At 38.3% G+C, this 25,966-nt stretch overlaps 1 protein-coding gene across 1 annotated transcript in view; it reads left to right on the top strand.

Moving 5' to 3' along the window:
• PDE3B (phosphodiesterase 3B) overlaps positions 1-25,919 on the top strand; it is a 180,683-nt gene extending 154,764 nt beyond the window's left edge. The window contains exons 12-16 of the mRNA XM_074230219.1: positions 10,646-10,845; positions 15,722-15,925; positions 17,731-17,892; positions 21,692-21,974; positions 22,139-25,919. Coding sequence (XP_074086320.1) covers positions 10,646-10,845; positions 15,722-15,925; positions 17,731-17,892; positions 21,692-21,974; positions 22,139-22,317 — 1,028 coding nt within the window. The 3' untranslated portion in view covers positions 22,318-25,919. The remainder of the gene's footprint in view (positions 1-10,645; positions 10,846-15,721; positions 15,926-17,730; positions 17,893-21,691; positions 21,975-22,138) is intronic.
• Positions 25,920-25,966: the final 47 nt, after the last annotated feature.

The raw sequence follows: 25,966 nt of genomic DNA, 5'->3' as shown, positions 1-25,966 counted from the left end.
TCCCTCAATCTTCCCTCTCTTCTATCACCTATTCCCCCTTCCCTCCCCCCATTTCCCCTCATCCTGTCCCTTTTCTCCCATCCTTCTCCAGGGCAAGACAGATTTCCTCACCCTATTAAGTGTGCATGTCATTTCCTCCATGAGCCATTTCTGATGAGAATGAAGGTACACTCATTCCCCCTTGCCTTCCTTCCCCCTCCCCTTCATTGAAAAAGCTTTTTTTTTTGACTCTTATGTGAAATCTTTCAGCTTCTTCTTCATCTCCTTTTCCCTCCTCCCAGTACTTTCCCCCATCACCCACTGACTCCATCCCTTTACCACATCATACCATTATATTCCACTCCTTCCTATGCCCTGTCTATATATCCTCCTTCTAACAGCTCTTATAAATGAGAAAGTTCATGAGTTATTAATACCTTATTCCTGTGCAGGAATACAAACAGTTCAACATCATCAAGTTCCTCATAGTTAGTCCCTTTCTTCCACTCCCTCTGTGGTTCACCAGAGTCCTGTACTTGGAGATCAAACATTCTGTTCAGCTCTGGTCATCTCAATAGGAAAGTTTGAAAGTCCCCTGTTTGTATGCCCAAAGGGCAACAAAAATGTGCATACCCTTTGACCCAGCAATACCACTACTGGGTCTATATCTTGAAGAGATGAAGGAAAAGGGTAAAAACATTACTTGTACAAAAATATTTATAGCAGCCCTGTTTGTGGTGGCGAAGAATTGTAAATCAAGTAAATGTCCTTCAATTGCGGAATGGCTTAGCAAACTGTCGTATATGTATGTCATGGAATACTATTGTTCTATTAGAAACCAGGAAGGATGGGATTTCAGGGAAGCCTGGAGGGATTTGCATGAACTGAACCAGAAAAACACTATATACCCTAACAGCAACATGGGAGTGATGATCAACCTTGAAGGACTTGCTCATTCCATCAGTGCAACAATAGGGAACAGTTTTGGGCTGTCTGCAAAGGAGAGTGCCATCTGTATCCAGTTAAGGAGCTGTGGAGTTTGAACAAAGTTCAATGACTATTCCCTTTAATTATCTTATTGTCTGATCTTGTTACCTCTTAGAATTATTGTCTCTTCTCTAAGGATATGATTTCTCTCTCATCACATCCAATTTGGATCAAGGTAAAACATGGAAATAAAGTAAAGACTGACAGATTGCTTTCCATGGGGGGGGGGGGTGGGGGAAGGGAAGTAAGATTGGGGGGAAAATTGTAAAACTCAAATAATATCTTTAATAAAAATTAATAAAAAAATAAAATAAGTCCCCTGTTTCATTGAAAATCCATCTTTTCCCCTGAAAGAGGATGTTCAGTTTTGCTGGGTAGTTGATTCTTAGTTGTAAACCAAGATCTTTTGCCTTCCGGAATATCATATTCCAATCCTGATGAGCCTTTAATGTAGATGCTGCCAGATCCTGTGTAATCCTGACTATGGAGCCTAGGTAGTTGAATTGTATGTTTCTGGCAACTTTTAGAATTTTCTCTTTGATTTCGGAGTTTTGGAATTTGGCTATAATATTCCTGGAAGTTTTTCTTTTGGGATCCCTTTTAGGGGGTAACTGGTGAATTCTCTCAATTTCTATTTTACCCTCTGCTTCTAGGATCTCAGGGTAATTTTGCTGTATTGTTTCTTGAAAAATGAAGTCTAGGCTCTTCTCCTGGTCGTGGCTTTCATATAGTCCAATAATTTTCAAATTATTTCTTCTGGATCTGTTTTCAAGGTCAGTTGTTTTTCCAGTGAGATATTTCACATTTTCTTCTCATTTTTAGCTTTTATGGAAGAGTTTTTATTTCTTCCTGCTTTCTTGCAAAGTTATCAGCTTCCTTTAGTTCCATTTTGCATTTGAAGGAGTTATTTTCTTCAGAGAGCCTTTTTAATCTCCTTTTCCAGCTGGCCAATTCTGTTTTTTAAGGCAGTCTTCCCCTCATTTGCCTTTTGTTTTGCTTTTTCCATTAGGCCTAAACTGGTTTTTAGCTTTTTTGTTTTTTTTTTTTTTTGTTTTTTGCAAGGCAAATGGGGTTAAGTGGGCCCAAGGCCACACAGCTAGGTAATTATTAAGTATCTGAGACCGGATTTGAACCCAGGTACTCCTGACTCCAAGGCCGGTGCTTTATCCACTATGCCACTATGCCACCCCTCACCAAGCTTTTGATTTGGTTTTCATGATTTTTCTGCATCTCTCATTTCTCCTCCCAATTTTTCCTCCACCTCCCTTAATTGCTTTTCAAAGTATTTTTTGAGCTCATCCATAGTCTGATCCCATTTTCTATTTCTCTTGGATGTTTTGGATAAGGAAGCTTTGATTTTGTAATCATCTGAGTATGTGCTTTGATCTTCCATGCTACTAAAGTAATTCTCTATGGTCAGATTCTTCTTTTTCTGTTGTTTATTCATTTCCTTAGCCCAAGGCTAATTTACAGCACTTCCAAAGCTTTGGGGTTGTTCTTTTTTTTGGGTACATCCCACTGGGACCTTTATTCCTCCAAGGTCTTATGTTCTCTAGCCTTTGCTTTGATATGTAGATGGCCACAGCACTACCCTCTGCCCTGGGGCTATAAGGAGAGATTCAGCTATCTTAGTATGGAAGTCTAAACTGCTTCCTGGGTCTGAGTATAGGCAAACAGTGGAGTTCTACTCCAGGAAGAGCAGGGAAATCACTGCAGACTTCCCTTACCGTCTCTGGGGGTGCAGGCTGCTTTCTTCAGATTCTTGCTGCAGATTCTGCGGCTTGTGCTCCTCACTCCACACTCACCCAGGTGTAGCAGAGTTCTCTCACTGCCCCTTCAAACTATTGCCAGTGATCTCTGTGCTGTGCTGGGCTGGGCTGCACTGGGCTGTGCCACAGCTTTTTTTCCCACTCCTGGTCCTGGTGAAGCACACCTTTCCAGTGGAACTTCTAAGTTATCTTGGACTGGGAAAATGTATCACTCAGTTTTTCTATGGGTTCTGTCTCTCTAAATTTTGGCTAGAGTCACCCTTTGGTTGTTTATTTGGGGTTTGGGGGGTTGGAGTTCTCGGGGAATGCTGCCTTCATGCCACCATCTTGGTTCTGCCGATCACCCTCTTTTTGATACTCTCTTTATCTCTAGGCTTTTGGGATACCACTTCCTGAGTGTTCTCCTACTATATATGGCAGTTCTTTCTTATTCCTGATATTGGAGCCTCATCCTCATTACATCTCTAATTGTAGGTGTTCCCCAGAGTTCTGACCCAGGCCTGCTTCTCCCATTGTACTAGATCACTTGGTGATCTCTTCAGTTCTAATCTAGTGATTCTCCAATCTCCCTTTCTTACCCCAGCCTCTGCTGACTGCCAATCCTGCATTTCTGACTAGATATCCTTCTAGTCATCACAAACTTGATGTCCAATAGACATTTTCAACTCAAAATGTTCAAAACTGAGCTCATTATCTCTCCTCCTCCTCCCAGTCCTTCACACTCATACCCTAGGTGTAATTCTCAACTCTTCACTATCACTCCCCTCTCTTCCCCATTTCAATCTGCTGCCAAGGCTTCTCTCATCTGATATCTTGTCCATTCTTGCCCAGATCCTTATCATTTCACATAAGAAGTAATGCAGCAGCCTGCTGATTGGTCCACCTCTTCCTATTCCAACACATTCTCCTTTCAGCCACTAAAGTGATTTTCCTCAAGTGGAGGTCTTATGCAATAAACTTTAGTGACTCCCTGTTGCTGCCAGGATCAAATACAAAATCCTCCATTTAGTACTGGAAACTTTTCATAATCTAGGTGCTGCTGCCTTTCTATTTTTTTAAATGTTATTTTTATTGAATTTTACAATTTTTTCCCTAATCTCACTTCCCTCTTCCCCAACCCCTCATGGAAGGCAATCTGATAATCTTTACATTGTTTCCATGCTATACATTGATTAAAATTGAATGTATTGAGAGAAGAATCATATCCTAAAGGAAAAAATAAAATAGAAGAGATAGCAAATTTACATAATAACTTTTTTTTCCAAAAAAATCAACGGTCTTTGGTCTTTGTATAAACTCCACAATTCTTTCTTTGGCTACTGATGGTATTCTCCATCACAGATACCCTAAAATTGTCCCTGATTGTTGCATTATGAAATGAGCAAGTCCATTAAGACTGATCATTAACCTCATGTTGCTGTTTTGGTGTACAGTGTTCTTCTGATTCTGCTCATCTTGCTTGGCATCAATTCATGTAAATCCTTCCAGGCTTCTCTGAATTCCCATCCCTCCTGGTTTCTAATAGAACAATAGTGTTTCATAATGCACATACACCACAATTTGTTCAGTCATTCCCCAACTGATGGACATTCACTTGGTTTCTAATTTGTCTAATTCTAATTGCTACCACAAACAAGGCTGCTATGAATATTTTTGTACAAGTTATGTTTTTACCCTTTTCCATGATCTCTTCAGGGTATAGGCCCAGAGTGGTGTTGCTGGATCAAAGGATATGCACATTTTTATTGCCCTTTGGGCGTAATTCCAAATTGTTCTTCAGAATGATTGGGTGAGTTCACAGCCCTACCAACAATGTATTAGTGTCCCAGATGTCCCACATCCCTTCCAACATTGATCATTGTCTTTTCTGGTCATATTGGCCAGTATGAGAGGTGTGTAGTGGTACTTCAGAGATGCTTTAATTTGCATTGTTCTAATAAATAATCATTTAGAGCAATTTTTCATATGACTATGGATTTCTTTGATTTCTTCATTTGTAAATTGCCTTTGCATATCCTTTGACCATTTGTCAATTGGGGAATTTTTTTTTTTATAAATTTGATTCAGTTCTCTATATATTTTAGAAATGAGTCCTTTGTCAGAAATACTAGCTGTAAAAAATTGTTTCCCAATTTATTACATTTCTTTTGATTTTTGTTTACAGTGGTTTTGTCTGTGCAAAAGCTTTTTAATTTAATGTAATCAAATTATCTAGTTTGTTTTTAAAGATGTTCTCCATCTCTTCCTTTGTCAGAAACTGTTTTCCTTTCCATAGATCTGACAGGTAAACTATTCCTTGATCTCCTAGTTTGCTTATAATGTTGTCTTTTATATCTAAAACTGGTACCCATTTTGATCTTATCTTTGTACAGGGTGTGAGATGTTGTTCTAATCCATTTTTCTGTCATACTAACATCCAATTTTCCCAACAGATTTTATCCAAGACAGAGTTTTTATCCCAGAAGCTAGACAATTTGGGTTTATCAAAAAGCAGATTACTATAATTATTTCCTGCTATGTCTTTTGCATCTAGTCTGTCCCACTGAACCACCACTCTATTTCTTAGCCAATACCAACAATTTTGATGTCTGATGCTTAGTAATATAATTTTAGATCTAGTAGGGCCAAGCCACTCTGGAAATTTCTGACTTTATTTCTCCATATGAATTTATTACAATTTTTTTCTAGTTTATTAAAGTAATTTTTTGGAATTTTGATTGGAGGGCACTAAATAAATAGTTTATTTTAGGTGGAATTGATATTTTTATTATATTAGCTCTGCCTATCCCATGAGCAGTTGCCCAGGTATTTAAATCTGAGTTTATTTGTGTAAGAAGTGTTTTTGTAGTTGTTTTCATAGTTTCTGAGACTACCGAGTATTTTTTATTGTCTGAAGTTACTTTGAATGGGATTTCTCTTTCTAGCTCTTGCTGCTGTATCTTGCTAATAATATATAGAAATGATGAAGATTTATGAGGGTTTATTTTATATCCTGTGACTTTGCTAAAGTTGCTAATTGTTTCTAATAGTTTTTAGAAGATATTTTAGGTTTCTTTAGGTATCATGTCATTTGCAAAAATGTGAGAGTTTTTTTTCTTCCTTCCCAATTCTAATTCCTCCAATTTCTTTTTCTTCTCTTATTGCTGAAGCTAACATTTCTAACACAGTATTAAATAGTAGTGGTGATAATGGGCATCCTTGTTTTAGCCCTGATCTTATTGGGAATTCCTTTAGTTTATCCCCATTGCATAGAGTGCTCTTTGATGGTTTCAGATAGATACTACTAATCAATCTATGGAAAAATCCATTTTATTCCTATGCTTTCTAGTGTTTTTAGTAGGAATGGGTGCTGTATTTTGTCAAAGGCTTTTTCAGCATCTATTGAGATAATCATATGATTTCTGATATGTTTGTTATTGATATAACCAACCCTGTATTCCTGGGATAAATCCTGCTTGGTCATATCCTAGGGATAACTTGGTGTAATCGTTTTGCTAAGATTTTATTTTATTTAAGATTGTTGCATCTTTATTCATTAGGGAGATAGGTCTAGAATTTTCTTTTGTTGTTTTGACTCATCCTGGTTTAGGTATGAGCACCACATTGGTATCATAGAGAGTTAGACAGAGTTCCTCTTCATATAGAATTGGAAACAATTGTTCCTTAAATGTTTGACTTGTTTTAGTTTGCATTTCTCTAATCAAAAATTATTTAGAGCATTTTTATACGACTATAGATAGCTTTAACTTCAAAATCTGCCCATTTGTATTCCTTGATTATTTAGCAATTTATCCATGACTTTTTACTGTTCTTATATGGTTGTACTTTTTAAAAATTCCAAGTGCAAGATTTTACATTTGCTATTTTTCATCTTACTAGATTGGGCTCATTGAGGGCGTTTGGGATTCCAGTTAATGTCACCTACTTTTTAGCTCCCAGCATTTTTCTAATGCAAATTGCATGTGCATTCATCTTAATCCAGGTCCTTGAGAAATTTATTAAAGAAATAACCTCCAGAATAATTACTACTACCCAGACAACTACTCAGAAGGGTGGAAAGACAGACTCAGAAAGGATATTTTATGGGAAATTAGAATGCAAATTAGGAAGGCAGAATGAACTGCAAAATCAAGCACAAAGGAAAATTTCTACCATGGAACAATGATTCTATCCTTTCAGAGAAATCTCACTCACAAAATAATATTTTAACTACACTGAGTCAACTGGTAGAGTATTGCACTGGTCTCTGGTAGAGAGATTGAAGCTATGTTTCTGGTTCTTTGCTATCTCACAAAAATATTACAAAGAATATTTTGGTATATATATTAGATCCTTTGTCTTTAACTTATTGGGGTGGGTATATGCTCAATATGGGAATCATTGGGTCAAAGGATAGAGGTAGTTTAATCACTTGCATAATTCCATACTTACATTCAGAGTAGTCACACTTATTCATAACTCTATCAGCAATCTCTGAAGAACACATTTATGCATATCATGGCCTTTCTACCTCCTATTACAGAATAGATCTCTCACCATGAGAGTATTCTTCTGAGGGATTGGACTCCCATCATAGAATCAAGATAGCTTCCTTTCTTTCCCCTTGTTTCAATCCCTCCTTTTGGCCTTATATATCTATTTTTCCTGTAACCTCTCTTTTTCCTGAGAGACCACAAGAGTTATCTTCCCTTCATAGTTTATCATTTATTTGAGTAGGGTATATTATACACTTTCTTCATTTTTTTTAAAATTTTTTTGGGGGGGTTGAAAGACAATGGGGTTAAGTGACTTGCTCAAGGTCATACAGCTAAGTATTTTGTCTAAATCCAGATTTAAACTCAGGTCCTCCTGACTCCAGGGTCAGTGCTCTATCTTCTGTGCCACTGACCTGCCTTTTAATTTTCTTTTTTTTAAGTTTTCTTTTATGGACCCTCCCAATTTGAGGTCTTGCCAAAAAATAAAACTAAACCAGAGTTATTTCATGTTTTTCCATGACTATTCCTCACTTCTATTTCAATGCCACTGTTATCTTTATCTTTTTGGGTACAATTAGAAATCTCCCAATGATCCCTTTGCTTTTATTGTTAAGTCCACAGGTGACTTTATCTTTCCTTGTGCCCCTTCTCTCTCCCCTTCCTCCAGGAAAATTTATTTAATGTTATACTTTCTTTAGCAAATATGTTCATTTATTTGTTTCTGCTATTTTTGGAATGCTTGAAAAGCAAATAATGTCCTTACCTAAGAGTCTTTTTGTTGTTAGGAAATGTCTCAAGTGCATTTTAAAAAATTGAATGTCCCATCTTCTTATTAAAAAATTAATGGCTTGTGTTTAATAAGAATGTCACTTCAGATTGTATCTGGAACTTCTTCCCTTTTCATTTCATTCCCTTCTAGAGTTTTTGGTGGGTGCAAAATAACTTTCTGTTATTCAGTTTTATTTTTCTTTATTTTATATTTGAAAGCCTTTCTCCTGGTTGCTTGCAAAATTTACTGTTTGTCATTCAAATTATTTAAATTAGACCACTGTGTGTTTTTAGGGCTTTAGCATAGGATTTTGTTTTTGTTTTTCCTGAAGCAGTATGCATTATTTTCTGTATTTAGAAGTTCTGGGAAGTTTTCTGGGTAGTATACCTTGCATTGTGGTGTTCAGGTTTTTTGACCTGTTATGTTTTTTTGGAAAGTTTTTGATCTTGAATGTCTCTATACATTCTGTCTGTCTTCAAAATTAATATTTTGCTTTAATAGAAATCTGTTCTTTCTAAATTTGGGATTTTTTCTTTTTTTTTTTTTCAGATTGCCCTTTCTTTCTTTATATTTGTGTTTCCAAACAGTTGTTCTTTCTTTTGTTTCTTTGGAGACACCACTGTGGATTCACTTTTTTTCTATTTTGCCAATTATTTCTGCTATGCGGGCCACATGTTCTCCTTCTTGATTCTTTTCTGAACTATTCAGAACATCTTGTACTATGGTTCCATGATTTCCGGGGAATCTATGGGGTCCTCTGACACAGTGGGTTTCTTTTGTTTTATAGTTTTCATTCAAGGATGTTTGGACTTTTTTAGATGTCATTCCGAGTTCTTCATTCTACTATTAGTAGCTTCCCTGTTGATTTATATGCTTAAGCTTGGGACATATAACGGTTCTCTTTCTCCCAAGGTTTTTGTTCATTTCTGTCTTTTTTCCTTCTCTATTCCACTATCATTCACTTTCTGACACTTGTCCCATTGGTGGAAGATCCCCCAGGGCTGGATCTCTTCATATTTGGGGAATTCACTTTTCACTGACTTTAGTTCCTGTCTCGAATAATATCTGGAGGGACACATTTGGATTTAGCTGAAATACCAGTATCCTGTCCATCAGGGCTGTTTATCTATCCCTCTGAAATCAGGATGCTTGAAACCCAAGGCAGAGCACAATTTGACTTTCCAAGGCTCCAGATCCTGTAAGGATTCACTGGAGAAGGCTGTGGGAGGCAGAATTACATTTTCCTACTTTGTTGTCACAGAGTGGGGGGTAGTGAGTGCTGGGGAATCGTGGCATCAACTACTGCGGAAGGAAAGTCACTGCTGAGGGAATCACAGGGCTGGTAGAAGAGGAAACGCCAGGGAAGGGATTAAAGATTCACCTTTGGTGCTAATTTATCAAGTTGTTCCTTCATTAGACTTGGTGTATCGACCTGTGGAGAAATGAGTAGTTGCCCCTTACACATAATTCTCATCTTGAGGAGTTTTGAGAGTTTGGCAGCAAATGCCTACTTCCCCATCTTGCTAGGCATGTGACCTTGACATCCCAAAAGGATTAAAAGAATAGCATGGAGTGTCCCTTGGGGTGGGGTGGGGGGGAAATACCTGGGTTTGTTCCTCCATCTTAGGACTGTGACTTTTGTTGTGACCTATCAGCTCTGGTGTCTTATTAGTCTGTGTACACCACCTTCATTCTATCAGTACCATAGAACCTCATTGTTCCTCTTCTGGAGCCAAGTCATTGTTTGGACCTGGAAGACAAGCCAGCATCCACTCTGGGAAACTGAGTCTGAGTCTTGGGAATCTTCCTCTCACAGTCACTCACAGTCACTCAGCTGTTTGTTTCTGTCTGTCTTTTGAATTCTCTTTTAAAGGGCAAGTTCAGGCCTGTAGTCTGGGGTTAGGAGTTGGTTGTGAATCAGCCAGTTATCCTTAAAATGGAAATGATGAGTCAAGGACTATTTAGAACCAAGAGAGTTCATATCCCAAGGCTGCTTCAATTTCAGAACAAAGACCCTTTATAGTTTGGCCTAGTTGACCTAAAAGACAAATAGTTAATCATCCTCTTGGGAACACCTGTATAAAATACAGACCTGCATCATTCAGAAGTCTGGATTACCATGGTCAAGACATTTAACCTCCCAGCATCCCAGGCCACTCTCTAGTCTGGCTTGATAGAGACGATTTCCTTATCAGAAGATCCCTCTCCTAGTGAAATCCTGAGTCCAGTAATGACAGAGTTGATCATGTATACTGCAGGGCTGATCATTTTAGTTATCTGTGTCATTCATTGTACATAAGATTATTTATAGAAAAAATAAGGCAAGCAATACCTGATGTGAGGAAGCTTTAGCATGATGATGGGTCTTCAGGGACCAATTCAGATCCTGCCTCTACTGTGAAGCTTTCTTCAATCCTCCTTTTCCCAGAATCACTTAGCTTGCTGTCCTCTTAACATATTCTGCTTTCCATCAGAGTTATTCATTTCTGTGTCTTACTAGCTATACTAGACTTTAAGGTACATGTGAAGGCAGGGGCTGAATCTTATTCTTTGCATGTTCCCCAATGCCAAGCCTTTGTTTTTATGTTACATACTTTATAAATCATTTGTTGCTATGAATGGAAAATAATGACAGCTACTTCTGCTGTTTATTTTTTAACCCCCAGAATATAGTAGTGGACTCTCTCCAATACGTATTTCATATACTTCCTCCAAGAGTTGCCCAATGACGGATCCAAACTATGGCTGTGTGGCACTAAACATTCCTGCCTTGGAACTGATGGCTCTTTATGTGGCAGCCGCTATGCATGACTATGATCACCCAGGGCGGACAAATGCATTTTTGGTGGCTACCAGTGATCCTCAGGTAGGAACACTTTTTTATCACAAAACTTGGAGAAGAACAGTTAAGAAACTTTTAAAAATTAATAACATTATATAATAGTTTATATAACATTTCCCCCCATTGGACCTTTCATCGATGATAATGTTCTCACATATTGTTCACATCTTAAGGACACGGTCAAAAATCTTTCCCTTTGGTTATATAGATAGACATAGATAGAGATAGAGAAAAAACATTGGCTCTGTAGTTTCCCTTTTACAGTCACTCAGCTCTTTGACTTTTTCTATTTCTTGAACTCTTTTTAATAAGCCAGGTCCAGGCCTGTAGCTCAGGCATATAAGTGGTTCCAATTCAGTTAGTTATCCTTAAAGTAGAAATAGTGGGTCCATGAGGACCTAGGATGAGGAGAATTCATCCCTAATCTGAGAAGGCTTCATCACCTCAGAGCATGCTACTTGACCCTAGATTTTAAAAAAAGCAAAACACAAAAACCAGGAACTGGATGGAAGGAGTCATCTGTCTTCTAAAAACACTGCTTCTGGGTTGGGTGTGCCTGCGACAAAGGTGAACAATGTGGCAGTGACTTCGGTAGATGAGGTGTCTTTTATTTTGTTTGTTTGAAACCTTAGGACAAGGAGCAAACTCCCTGGTTCTTGGTGGAACTTCTAGACACCTTAGAATGTCTCACATAGTTCTCAAGGTGTTGATTGAACATGAAATGTTTTTAGCCTTGCAGCTTTTGGGGTTGTTCTAATTGTTAAACTATGGGTGGATGTTAGCTAGGTGGCTATTAATTTTAGAGTAGGAACATATTTTGACCAAAGGTTTTTTGTCTGGCTGTAGAGAGCAATATGCTCCCTGTACCCCCCCCCAAAAAAATCCCTCTTTTACTCAACTCAGTTCCATGGTTCTGACAGTATTTCTTGCCTTCCTCTCTTGTGTTCTTTAGTTATCTTAGTTTTGCCTGACTCTTCAAGACCTCATTTAGGGTTTTCTTGGCAGAGATACTAGAGTGGTTTGCTATTTTCCTTCTCCAGTTCATTTTACATGAGGAAACTGAAGCAAATAGGGTAAAGTGACTTGCTCAGGGTCACACAGCTAGTGAGTGTCTGAGGTTGGATTTTATCTCAAGAAGATAAGTCTTCCTGACTCCAGCACCATCTTTCCAGTCTGCTTTATTCTTTTAGCTGCAATTCCTTGGATTGTTAGACAAATCCCAAGAATGTGAAGAACCCTGGAAAAGAAGCAGTTTCAGGAGAGTTATTGAGGAGAAGGACTTTGGAAGTTAAGAAATTGGTGGGGGGCAGTTTAGCTAAGGAAAACCATATAAATGTTGTTTTGGTAGAGTCCTCCCTGTCGTACCCCAAGGGTCCATAATAACTCCCATATATAAAGCAAATTCAAATTTATAAAGGACTTGCCTTGTAACAATGCTGATAGTTTAAGTACAGTTGGCCTCAAGACCAATATTCTTTTTTTTTTTTTTTTTTTTTTTTTTTTTTAGGTTTTTGCAAGGCAATGGGGTTAAGTGGCTTCCCCAAGGCCACACAGCTAGGTAATTATTAAGTGTCTGAGGCTGGATTTGAACTCAGATACTCCTGACTCCAGGGCCAGTGCTCTTATCCACTGTGCCACCTAGCCACCCCTGATATTCTTTCCATTCTATTATGCAAACACACAAACACGCATATACACTCATCCTTTCCAAACTAAGATTCACCCTGCTGCAAAAAGAAAGGAGGAAGCCAGCTTTTAGAGATAGCCAGCCCTCTTAGTCATTAGCAGTTCTGGTGGAGTGTACTGCTGATAAGTAGCAGTGGATGATTAACTGATCTTTAGCAAGACATCTCATCACTGAATAGGGACAGTTCCTTGGTCAAGAGTGTTGGTGATAGGTATGTGTGTGTGTGTGTGTGTGTGTGTGTGTGTGTGTGTGTGTCTGTGTATACACACTAATATATATTTCAAGTTATGTATCCTGCTGAATTAAAGATAATCCTCATTTATATTTGGATTTGGAATATGATTTTAGATGACCATATAGATTTTAGTTTATTAGATGTTTCAGGAATACAGAATACTTCAAATAAATATTAGACCTGACCTTAGGAAAACATAATAGTAGTTGAACTTTGGTATACTGTCTGCTGTTTGGACTAAATGGGCTAAATATCACAAAAACTTTAGTAACCTTGTCCACGATTGCCACGATTGTATAAAAGTTCCTGAAGGAGTGGCATATCAACAATGCCCTAAATTAGACAAAGCTACTAGACCAGAGAAAATGAACAATTAGGATGCATGAGCAGATGCAAAGTTTCTATTAGAACTTATTGGGTCTGCTAAATAAGGGCTCTATACATATGCTCATGGTTTAAAGTTCTTATGTGCTCATGTTGGGGGTGGGTATTGAACATCATAAATAAGGAAGTATGTCTAAAGCCTTTATCATCCAATGTTGTCTACAAGGTAGAATTTTTTTCCTCGAAAAAATTCCTCCTCACAGTAAGTCCTTGATATGGTTGAAGTGTTTTGTCCTGGATTTATTATTCAACTCCCTCTTTGAACTTGGTTAGAAGTCCCTTTCCCTTCTGAGTCTTAGTTTCCTCATCCATAAAATTGGAATTTTGGATGAGAATATCTATCATGTCTCTAATTAATCCTTTGATTTTTGTTTTATGTTCTATTTTTTCCATTTGGTAGAGAACAGTTTACCACAGTTTGTCCTTGGGATTGTCTCTTTAACCATATTGCATTCTTTGATGTCTCTGTGTCCTAGGTACAATGTTGGCCTTTTCTTCTTATCAGAGATTTTTATAGAGATAATGGTTATTTGCTAAGAGGTCTGCATAGAGGAATAGTTGACCCTTCAGTTGTATGATCCAAGTCCTTCCTTGTATTTATACCCTCAGAGCTGGACTTCCCCTTCTGCTTCTGGGGTGATGACAGAGGGATAGAGAAGGGGCCAAATGCTTTCTTTCACCAAACATTTTAACATTGTGCTGGATGCTCAGGATATAAAGACAAAAACAAAAAATAGGCTCTGTTCTTAAGGAACTTATATTCTATTGGAAGAAATCCAGTATGAACTTAATATGCCGTCTTTGTACAATAACATAACAAGTTGACACACACCCTCAGGAACTGAGTCTTACCCACATTGATATTCTCTCTCTGTAACTGAAACTTGCAAACAAAAAGAAAGGTATATCTAAATCCAAAGATGCTTCATAGGCTCCCTCTGGTTGGGAAAATAAAAGTGATTTTATACAAAAACAAATAACATTTCATGAGATTCTTTGCCATTTTAAATGGCAAAATATATGCTATGTAAAAATATTAACATCTTTTATAGAGGATGAGAAGCAAGAGTGATCCTGGCAAGATCCTAATAAGACTCTTCAGATTCAGTTCACATTTTTTAGTATGTTGTAACTTCAGGGTAAAGGTATGGGCATGGGTCTTTTGGAAATGTGAGAAAAGTTGTCCCAGGAGCAAGAAACAAGAGGGATAGTCTTTTAAACTATACCTAGGTCTTTTGCCTTTTATCATTACTGTTTTATTCAAGAAGAAAGTCAGGAGATGCTGAATAACATAAAAAAGTCGATTTTTATATTGACAGGAAACAATTGATTACAATGTGAGACTCATTTTCAAATCAATTGTTTATGTAGTGATAGTAATATGACACAGATCATAATCAAGGAGCAAAAAGAGGAAATATGACCAGAGGTATGCCTCACTGTGTTGTTAGTCTCCAGAATGGTAAATGGATAAAAGAATGTTGACATAGAGTATAACAATTTTCTAAAGAAGTTCAAACAATACAAATTAGTCACCATAAGGAGATTAAAAAAAATCCCTAGAAACCAACTTAATCAATAAACACTTCATTTCTATACTAAGTAGAGAGATAATAGCAGCTAACATTATTGATTTAGGATCTAAATTTGTTTATAAAGTCTTAGGCCAGAAGTCTCTGTGTTGGTTGGTTTTTTGAATTGCTTTCTTTTTAATATGTGTTTCAAGGGAAGATTCCTGGGTGGGGGAAGGGGGCATATTCAGAAATTAATAATGTAAAAACAAAACATCATTAAATCTAAGAAAATCTTGCAGAGGGTGGTGGAAGGTTATTCACAGTTTTAAAAAATGATTGGTGGTATAGCAAAAAACAGAAAGATGGTGAGGGAGGCCTTGTTGAGCTAACTTTTCATGAGAGCTTTTAAGGATGAAACTGGAAAAACAAAGAAAAGATGAAAAGATAGTTAAAAATGGCTTTAACCAACTATTCTGTACATTAATGATGGTAGAGCCATAAACTTGGGCTCTTACCTCACAATTCTAGGGGGTGCCATGAGGAATTAGAAAAAGAACTAAAGATTATAAATGGTAGATTCAACCATTTGTAGCCCAGAGGGGCTCTGTGCTGGAGGTGACTCAGTTTTGAGTATGTTATTGTATTGAGACTCAAGATAACCAAAAAAAAGGTGAAGATACCAGCCAGATCTTGGAGAAAAATCACGTTATTATTTAATTCCCTCTTCCCACAATGATTGAGAAAATACCAGTAACATATGACCTTTATGTTTGTTTCCATTTCTGTAAAATCTTCATGAGCATAATCTCTACACATAACTACATATTAATTCTTGATACTGATAGAATGAAACAGGAGGACTTTTTGCAGGTGATATTCTACAGTAGGCCACATATTAATAGTCCCCTGATTAACCAAAAGATGGGGTTAGGTTGGTGATCTCAGCTTTAAGATTATTTGATTCTAAATATTGATTTCATTTTGTTGTTTATCTTCTCTTGGTTTTAGTCTTTTAAGTGTTTTATTAAAATGTTATATACCTTCTGATACTTGTTTACATGTTTCTTCATTCCTTTTTAGGCTGTGTTGTATAATGACCGCTCTGTTCTGGAAAATCATCATGCTGCAGCTGCTTGGAACCTGTTTCTTTCGCGCCCTGACTTCAACTTTCTCAGTAACCTTAATCAACCAGAATTCAAACACTTTCGTTACTTAGTGATTGAAGCCATTCTGGCTACAGATCTCAAAAAGCATTTTGATTTCCTTGCTGATTTTAATACTAAGGTTTGTTGTATGAGTTGTTATCTAAACTTAGAGGTGGAAATATTATTGTGGTACATTTTTTTCTTTTTAGTGTTGTTTCTTCTTAGAATTAGAAAAGAAGTTACTGCATTATAGTTGTTAATCTATCAAAAATCAATCTTTCTATATATCCATCTTACCATCCACGCATCCATCCTATCCATCCATTTCTTCTTTTATAGCATACCTAATTCTGAATATATCCCTTTGCTACCCAGTGAGCCATCCATTATAATAAAGATTTGAAAATTAGTTCAGCAATACCACCTCATACATTGTGTCTGATAGTATATAAGATAGTCAATAATCTATCTCTTGCCTCTGCAATAGATTTTCTTAACTTGGTTTTAAGCTTAGCTCAGTCATTCTAGTTCTTTCTATTCGTCTGTATTTTGTAGGGGTATTTTGGCTGTGATTCTTTTTGCTTTTCTGAAATCTTCAATATTTTCACTAATAGCACAGTTATACTAATTTGTTTAGCCATTTCCCACTCATTGAACATTTGCATTTTCCCAGTTCTTTGCTATCACAGAAGCTGCTACTTTGAATTGTGTGGTATATATGGGACCTTTCTTTCTGTCTCTGACTTCCTTGAGGATCTCTCCTAGCAATGGGATCTCAGAGTCAAAGGGTATCTTTTAGATAATTACGAACAATTTTTCACAATGATTAGATCACTTTGAAGCTCTACCAACAAGGTATTTTATTTAATGCAGAAAATTAGAAATATTTTATGGGATGATAACCTTTATTACTGATTATGCCTTATCAAATCCCAACAACTATCTACTTCCTGTGCTGCCATTCATATGTTGCTAAATAGAGCTGGAAGAAATTGTTAGACTATGCCAACTTGATTCCCTACAAATTTTTCATAAAAATCTCAGTTGTGTTATCACTCTAGCAAGGCAGTCGTTGTGTTGTTCAGTCATAAAATATTGCCCAATTCTTTGTGCCAGTACTGGTCATAAAATATTGCCCAATTCAGCATGCCAATACTGGTCATTGGGTTTTCTTAGCAAAGATACTGCCATTTCCCTCTTTAGATCTTCCTGAGTTCAGGTCCGGCTTTCTTATCAATTGAGTCATCTCACTTCCTCATTCTTCTTCTCCCTAATTAGATCACTTTGCTCACTCTATATTGGATGTCCCAAACCTTATATTTCCTCAAGCATCCCCATCCAGTCAGCTGAAGACTATGACTAATAATTAACTAAAAAAATCAAGCCCATTCACTGAGAACTTCTCATCTCCAAAATATCATGCAGTCAGCTTCCTGTACTATATCTATATCTGCCTTCCGGCTTGTTTCAGATGAAGAAGCGACCTTTTATGTTTCCAAGGCCAACTCCTTTGTTCACCTTCTCTCATATCTTCTCTAGCATATTGAGCCTACTCTCTTCTCATTCTCTCCCTGATACATAGAAACATATTTATATCTCCTCGGTAGTTCAGTGTTACCAAGGTTACTTTTCTCAATGCATCATCCTCCTTGACCTTTATCTTCTGGATACTCTCTTTTCTTTGAGTTTTCATACTCTTATGCTAAACAGGATTATTGAACTCTTTAGCTTGACCAAACTACTTGGGAAAGTTTGCTTTCTTAAGGAGGAAAACTTGTGATATCACCTTAGAGGACAGGAAATGTCAGTGGTGCTTTAGAGGTCTTGGCATAGGTGGTTGTTAAGAATTTAAGAAAATGACTCTATCTCATCTAGATAGGAATCATTTAGGCATAGTGGGAACAATGATGTGGGGAGCTGAAAGAATTCTTTTTCCTCCAATAGGCCAATGATGTGAACAGTTCTGGTATCCAGTGGACGAGTGAAGATGACCGACTCCTTGTCTGTCAGGTGTGCATTAAATTGGCAGATATCAATGGTCCTGCAAAAGCTCAAGACCTACACTTGAGGTGGACAGAAGGTATTGTCAGTGAGTTTTATGACCAGGTAAGTCCAGATGTAAGAGGGGTGTGCCTACCACTAGCCAGTGCTTCTTCAGGAGATGGCCACATTGGGGATTTGGGCCCAGAGGAGAGGATGGCCTTCAGTTTCCCATTCTCCTCTCTAAGCCCATTTGGTTTTGTTGTTGTTGTTGTTTTTCTTTTCTTTTTTTTTTTTTTAGGTTTTTTTGCGAGGCAAATGGGGTTAAGTGGCTTGCCCAAGGCCACACGGCTGGGTAATTTATTAAGTGTCTGAGGTCAGATTTGAACTCAGGTACTCCAGACTCCAGGGCCGGTACTCTATCCACTGTGCCACCTAGCTGCACCCCCCCCCCCATTTGGTTTTAACAGCCAAAGTGAGAACAAGAATCATTTTCCATTACCGAAGGTTAGTTTAAGTCTGATTCTGTCCAGAGGTGAGGCAAGTCTGGGTTATAGGAATGAATAAGAAAGTACTTTTAAAGCATGTGAATTCTGTGTGCTGAGTAATGTCCTAAGAGGTCCAAAAAGAAAAGGAAAGACCATTCCTTCTTTCAGGGAGATTCCACTCTTCCTTCATTCTCAAATAACTTCTGGGCAAGATTCCATTGTTCATTAGAGATAATTTAATTTTCTCGCACGTTTCCAGATGAGAAAACTGAGATTAAATCACATTCCATAAAATAACCCAGTTAGTAAGTGGCAAAGCTGTAAGTGAAATCCTAGCCCTCTGATTCAAATGCCAGTTTTTCCATTCAAGTTTACTGGATCTGTAGCAGGTCATGGGACTTTGTAGGTCACAGTGTTTTTAAGAATCCCAGATTTTGGGCCTTTGGTGGCCATGAAGCCCAACCCCCTTATTTCTAGATGAGGAAATAGCAGTCCAGAGAAATTTAGGGCTTGGTCAGTGTCCTAGTTAATAACTATCTGATGCAGGATTTGAACACTGGCTCTTTTGGCTGCAATTCCAGTTCTCCATCTACTATATCATGCTGCTTATTCTTTTATTCTTTCATCATTTATCATCCAGGTTTTTGTCTTCAAAAGTATCACCTTTAAAATCATAGCTGTGATCCCTAGGCTCCTAGGAAAGGAGAGAAGGAACACTGAGGCTAGAGAATTCCTTGCTTACTAGCTAAATCTTGGTTGAAGGCTGCTGGGTTCAGAATCAGAATAAGCATCTGGAAAGGAGGATAGTAAGCTACAAAAACCTTTTCTCTCCAGAATAGCTGTTTCTGCTATATCAATATGAAGCTTCTAAAACACCAGATGGTTGGAATTAGGATCCTAGTAGTGGTGATAGAGTTATACTTACCCATCAAAAATCTCTCTCCTGGGGAATGCCTGATGACCAAGAGCTTGCATTTCTTTGTAAGACCAATGCCACATCTTTAATCTGTGGCAGGCTAGCTACCCCAGGGACCTGCACAATTGTCTCAGTCAATTAGTTACAGATAATCATGACCACAATTTTATTTCTAGATTTGTAAAAACCTAACTCTATAATCCTTTTGTTAACAAAACTATTTCAGTTGTAATGCTCTCTGGTGAATTTCTAATTGCTCTGCCTGACTTAGTTTTTTCTCTACTCCAGCTCATCCTCCACATGATTTTCCTAAAGCACAGGTCTGAGCATGTCACAGATTCCCATCTCCCTATCAGAACCTCCTCTTTTTAATGTTCAAAGCCCTTCCTTCATAACTTGGTCCCTAAAAAGGTAGAAGGAAATGGGGTGAGACAGGAGGGAGATGGTTACCTTGAACATAATACAATCCATATGGTAAGCCATCATTTCATTGGGGATGTTTTTATTTGTGAAATTTTTTGTGACAAGTTGAAAATGGGTCTGCTGTGATTCCAATGATATGGGAAATTCCTCCCACAAATGAACAGCTCCATAACTTTTAGTTATAACTACCTGGGCTAGATTTTAAGTGACTTATTCATTGTCATACAACTAGAATATTTGTCCGGATTTGAACCCATGTTTCCTGAGACTTAAGGCCTGCTTTCTGTGCATTATACTACGCAGTCTAGCCTATATAAAATACCTCAATATTTTTAAAAAATCATAGTCCTTTCACTGGTGGAATTCTCCTTATTGGGACTCCTCTCTGGGCCTGTAAAATGAGAGGGTTGAGAATAGCTAAGAAGCTTTGAAGTTCTTATCAGTCATAAAATAACTATGTGATCTTGGGAGAGTCACTGCCTTTCCAGGCTTCAAGCCTTGATCGAATAGAGATAATTCTCAAGCATAGTGATGTATAATGAAAGTACTTGGCCAAGTCCAAGTCAGGGCTGTCCTTCCAGTTTTGACTTAGTCATTTTTCCTCTTTCCTCATCTCTGTGTAAAGTTGGATTAGGTGATCTCTGTGGTCTCTTTTACCTCCAGGTCTTTATTCCATCTCATTCTATTAAGGAGTCATTGCTCTTTACTTAGGCTATTGCAACTTTGTCCTAACCTTCCTCCTTTCAACTCTTCCCTTTTTGATGTTGTCTTGGGAGTCCTTTTGGGTCAGTGCTTACCTTTGGATTTGGGCTGATTCTGACAGGGCCTTTCTGTTGTATGGTCCAAGAGGTTTATCCTTTGCTTCATAAATTGCCAATTGTGTTTTCATAAAATGCTGTCAATTTTTTCTTCAATGCTACCCTTAAAGGCCACCAACTATATCATTTACTTAAATAGGAATCCTTTCTGTCTCCTATATATCTCATACTATCCTATATCCATTTACCTTCTGCTTGAAGACCTCCCAGGGTAGGAAGTTCATTCCCTTGTGAAACAAACCATGGGATAGTCCATGATTCCATTATTAGAAAACACTTCTTTACACATCACTGAAAATTGCCTTTTCATAACTTCTTTCCTTTTATCCTAATTTCTCCTCTGGAGGCCAACAGTACAGTCTTGTCTGCTCCAAATTCTTTAAGTGTGGAGCAAATAAATTCATCAAGATAGTCATTTGAGAGTTGACAAATAATTGTTAACTTTTTTTTGAAAATGCTGTTTGTATTTCAATGAGAATATAAATGCCAAAGTCTTAAGGTTGTGAAAAACAAACTTCCTACGCTCCACAAATTGGAGAAAGCAGAGAAAGATGACCCTAAAATGAGTAACATCCCAAACTGCTTGTCAGAAGAGCCAAGTTCAGGCTGATACACAATCACTATCACCAGGGCCTTGAAACCTTATGTGTACATATTGTCATTAGCTGCTAGCCTCTGAGAGTGAATGGGTTTGAGAAGGGAGGGAATTCATTTTTTTCCTTCATTACTCATGTACTTGGCCTTTTTAGTGATTTGGAGGGAGAGGGATATTGCTGCTGATTCTAGATGAAGAAGCAGTCTCTTTTTAGATTCTATGTCACTGTTGGATGAACATTAAAATCCATTAGTAGAATTAGGACAAGGAACAAGTGCTTAAAACTGAGGAACCAACTAAAAGGAAAACAGGCAGAAGTCTGCTTCGGCATGTGTTGGAATCACAGCTGTAGCAAACTTCTCAAAATGCCAGCCAGCAGTATCTTTAAAGAGAATAAACTATCATTAGGTTGGCCTCAGAAAAAGAGAAGAAAACAGCTGACAAACAATAAACACTGAGACCTCATGATTCTGCTTCATCACAGTCATTAAATGGAGATCACAACACTGATGATAATAAAGCAGCTTCCACATGAATCTGTTGAAAGGCAGGGACAGCTTACATGAAAACTCTCTCATGCCTTATTGGAAACTGAGATTTAATGTAAGGAAGGAGCTTAGTGTAGTGTACTTTGAACACTGTTAGGATAACATAAATGCACCTATTTGTTTCTTAAACTATTCAGGGAGATGAAGAGGCCAGTCTTGGTCTGCCCATCAGTCCCTTCATGGATCGCCACTGTCCACAGCTTGCAAAGCTGCAGGAATCTTTTATCTCTCACATAGTGGGGCCCCTGTGTAATTCCTACAATGCAGCGGGTTTGCTTCCTGGCCTGTGGATCGAAGAAGAATGTGAAGATACTGCAAGTGAGGAATTCTGTGAAGAATTACAGTCAGACGAAGATGGAGCTCATTCTACTGCTAATGCTACTATGGCTCCTACTGATTCTCCATCTAGTTCCAGGCCAAGTAAGGCAACCACCCTTGTCCTCCCAGTGTGTGGAATATCATCACTGTAGCTTTCAGAAAGTTATTTCTAGGTTGGCAAGTTCATGTTCATTTGTAAGTCAGGCATAGTTAAGTCTTTGTCATTATGGTGCTAAGATTTTAAAACTGTGTTTTGATTTTTACAGAATTACAACATAAAAAAAAGGTGAAGTACCGCAAGTTTTGTCAGTTAACACAGCATCTGAATGAAAATCATCAGCTTTGGAAGAGGTTGGTTGAGAGAGGAAGTGAGAACTCTGGTGCAGATGTCACACCAGATGTGGAGGGCCACAGTCCACTTCCATCACCAACCAAAGAACTCTAAATCATGGAGGAATCAGGTGATGAAGAAATGCCGCTGCCATTATCAGCACTGTCATCTTCCCATTCATCATCACCATCACTATCATCTCCATTATGCTGAAAGAAGAGGAGACTCTGTTGTCGCCTTCCCTTAGGAGAAGAGGTGAAGGAGCTATGCTTGGAGAGTACTATAGACCCTGGCCTCAGTTTCTTCACTGTGCTGACCTTAGACCAACCTATCTTCTGGGAGGTGGGAAGGCCTTCATACTGTGATAGGATCCTCACTGCCCTAGTCATGTCCCCATGGAAGAGAAAGCTAGGTTCAATACTTCATAAATCCCATGACTGTAAAGTCTTTGGAAGCCCTACTTTGTGGACAGATCTTTTGGTTCTGGAGCTATTTTGCTGAATCCAGAGCTCGTCCTTTCCCACATGGTCCCTGCAAGTTGATCAAGCACTCTTCAGTTGTCAAGGATGCAGGACTTTTGGTTCGTGTAAGACTGGAATTCACCCTTTTCAGTTCTTGCCTCCAGATATTTCTTCCTGCCTAGGATGAAGATGGTGTTTGCAGTACAGCCAGTGGAAGGGGGCTCCATGCTGTATTCGGTGCTACCTTCCACTGCAGTTTTTCCATTTGGGGGCTGAGACATCCATATTGTATTCTGATTCTTAAAAATGATTCAGATGGATCAAGGTGCATCAGTTTTTGATGCCTTTTCTGTCATGCATCGTTGCAGTTTTACTGAAATGATTCAGGTTTGCAGTGAGCATCAAATTTTGTGTTCTAAATTGATGCTCTGTGGTAGAATTTTATAATCTTTAAAGAGTTTTTTCACTCAGTACTGCTACATTTTTTTACTCTTACTCAGGATGACTATTTTTAAAGCATATCCCACTAACCCCATCAAACTCCAGTCCCATCCCACTATGACCTTAGGAGTGTTATTCCTTCCACATACATATATTTTGAGACAGATCAAAGCCAAAAAACAAGAGGGAAACTTTCTCTTCCTTACTTTTTGTTGAATTGAAATCTCCTCTGATTGTAACTGCAGAATATAATGCAAATCACTCCTACAAAAAGGTCATAGACAGCTAAAAGAAATGCTCTTTGAGTGCTTGCATGTAGTAAATACAGAATTGGAGCCATCACCTTCAGAGTCAAAATTCCCCAGGATCAGTGGTATCCTTGGGTGACACTGAGCTCCCCTTCCTCCCTTCTTTGGATCTATCTCCCTTTGCTCCAAGTGCATTCTGGGCAATGATTAAAAAGGTTCAATGTGAGATGACTACTATTATTTATTCCTGTTGCCCAGTTGTTGGTTTAGTTTCAGGATCACCATTTTGTATTTCTTTTGCTAATTAAAATTATTTTTACCTACCATCTTACTTCCTAAAACTTTTTAGATGACAGTAGTGAAGATGTGGTTGCACAATCCATGCATGGGCAGCTTTTCTACAACACTTGTGAGCTAGAAAGGTTGTAATTGTGATTTTTGTGAGGGAAAACCTACAGAGCTCATTTTGATTGTGCAGAAAGGCACTGAAAGCAGCCGGTACAAACAAATACTGGTGAAATAATGAAGGCTCAAGCTCTATCCAAAGGCTATGCTGGTAGGGCTTTCCATGGCTCTTAGCAGTTTAAGGAGCTTTTGTTTGCAAGGCTGATATGACCCCCCCCCCCCCAGACTGCACAGCTGTCACCCAAAAAGGACCTGGGCCCATCCAACTGGAATATAATTCAGTATGCAAAAGGCCCTTTTGTAGGGTGTTCACATACTAGGTTCCTACTTCCAACACAGTGACCTCATTGGTAATGCCCAGGGTTTTCACAACTCTCCATGGGGAGTTGTTTTCTAGATACATTTACCTAGTTTACTGGTTTTGCCTTTTCTTTTTCACCAGAAGTCACCCTCAGAGGGGCACCACTGCTCAGTTCTGCACATCACACCTCTCTGCCAATAGCAAAGCAGGCACTCCCAGGGCCCTTTGATTAAGATGTTGAAGGGGAGGCAGGGGGGATTTAATGTACAGCTTTCATTTAGCTTCTCAATAGAAGCGTGTTATTCTTTTTTATTCTTTTAGAATATTCAGTTACTGGAATTTATTTTAAAATAATGGAATAATTTCACAATTGGCTGTTGATTTTTCAACATTAGAGCTTTTCAACTTTTTGTTCCTTGATTATGGCTTATAAACAAACAGGTAATGTTAGCCCAAAGAAACTCTGCAAACTATTTTTTTGTCCAATTTGTTACTTCCATAATCATAAGGAACTGGTATAGTATATTAAATATTTTAAAGCTACCAATTGTCTCCCAAGCGTAACTTTTATTTTCTTCTGTGTGTGTGTGTGTGTGTGTGTGTGTGTGTGTGTGTGTGTGTGTGTCGGGAGTATTGGGGTCCATGCCAAGGTCCTACAGATATCCTTTCTCAAAGGGTCTTGGCTCTGCTCCTCCAGGGAAATCTAGCATATTAATTTGTGAATCACCATAGCTGCCTTAATAATATAAGGGAATTAATAAATTAAATACAAAATCAGAATCCTAGAAGCTGAGGTAAGCTTTTGAGGGAATCTGGATCAAACTTGTACACTATAAGTCATCTGCTGCTGTGGGAGACCAAATAACTTAACATCTGCCTTCCAAGAACTCAGTCAAAACTGAGACCTCACTTAGCTAGAGCAGGGCTAATGGCTGCTCGTGCCCAGCTTTTCTTTTCAGTTTGAACTCAGTATCTCAGGTACTTAAAACAAATGACTACCTAACTAGGAAGCAAGGAATTCTGTGCTGTTAAGTCCATCCTTTGCCCCCAGAATGAATGAAGATTTCTTTTTTTTAAGGTTTTTTTTTTTTTTTGCAAGGCAAATGGGGTTAAGTGGCTTGCCCAAGGCCATACAGCTAGGTAATTATTAAAAATCTGAGGCCACATTTGAACTCAGGTACTCCTGACTCCAGGGCCTGTGCTCTGTCCATGATGCCAGCTAACCACATCCCAGAATGAAGATTTCTTAATGTATTCATTGGTTCATTCAACTGGTAACTACCTATAAACACCCATATGGGTGTACAAAAACAAGCACATATACATGAGGGCTTTCTAACATAATTTGGAACCACCTTTGAATAAAAGAACTCATCTAAGCTCTCTGCCTAGTGGTTGAAGAAGTAGCCAGGGCTGCCAGGACTGCCCCTTCTGAAAGGTTTTCAGTAAGCTCTCACTGTGAAGGAACCCTTAACAAGTCAGCACTGCCCTCTGCCTCTCTTCAGGCTTTACCTAATCTCCCCTTTGCTCCTGGGTAACTTCAGTTTGTCAAGGACCCTCTCCTAAATGAGCTCCTGAATGACTTGGTAGAGATTTCTCAATCAAGTCATGTAAAACTTCATGGATTTTTAGTAGTTGGAGCACACTTGTTTCACTACTATCATCTCATCCAAAAGCTATAATGCAAAGTAGAACAAAATTTTTACCAGTCCTGGATGGAGGTCACTAGCAATGGAAACAATAGTGAATTAAAAACTGAGGTAAGGACCAGATGATGGGAGCTAACAATTTCCCTGACCACTGGGAACACAGTGGACAGTTTGGATTTGAAGAGACTGACCAATCACAAAAGCAACAAGGCTGAAGCTAAAAGCTTTTATGTCACATCTTAACATCGATTTTCAATG

The sequence above is a fragment of the Macrotis lagotis genome, chromosome 3, assembly GCF_037893015.1.
Source record: "Macrotis lagotis isolate mMagLag1 chromosome 3, bilby.v1.9.chrom.fasta, whole genome shotgun sequence".
Taxonomy (NCBI): domain Eukaryota; kingdom Metazoa; phylum Chordata; class Mammalia; order Peramelemorphia; family Peramelidae; genus Macrotis; species Macrotis lagotis.
Note: the sequence above shows the minus strand (reverse complement) of the source record. Positions and strands in the feature narration are given on the sequence as shown.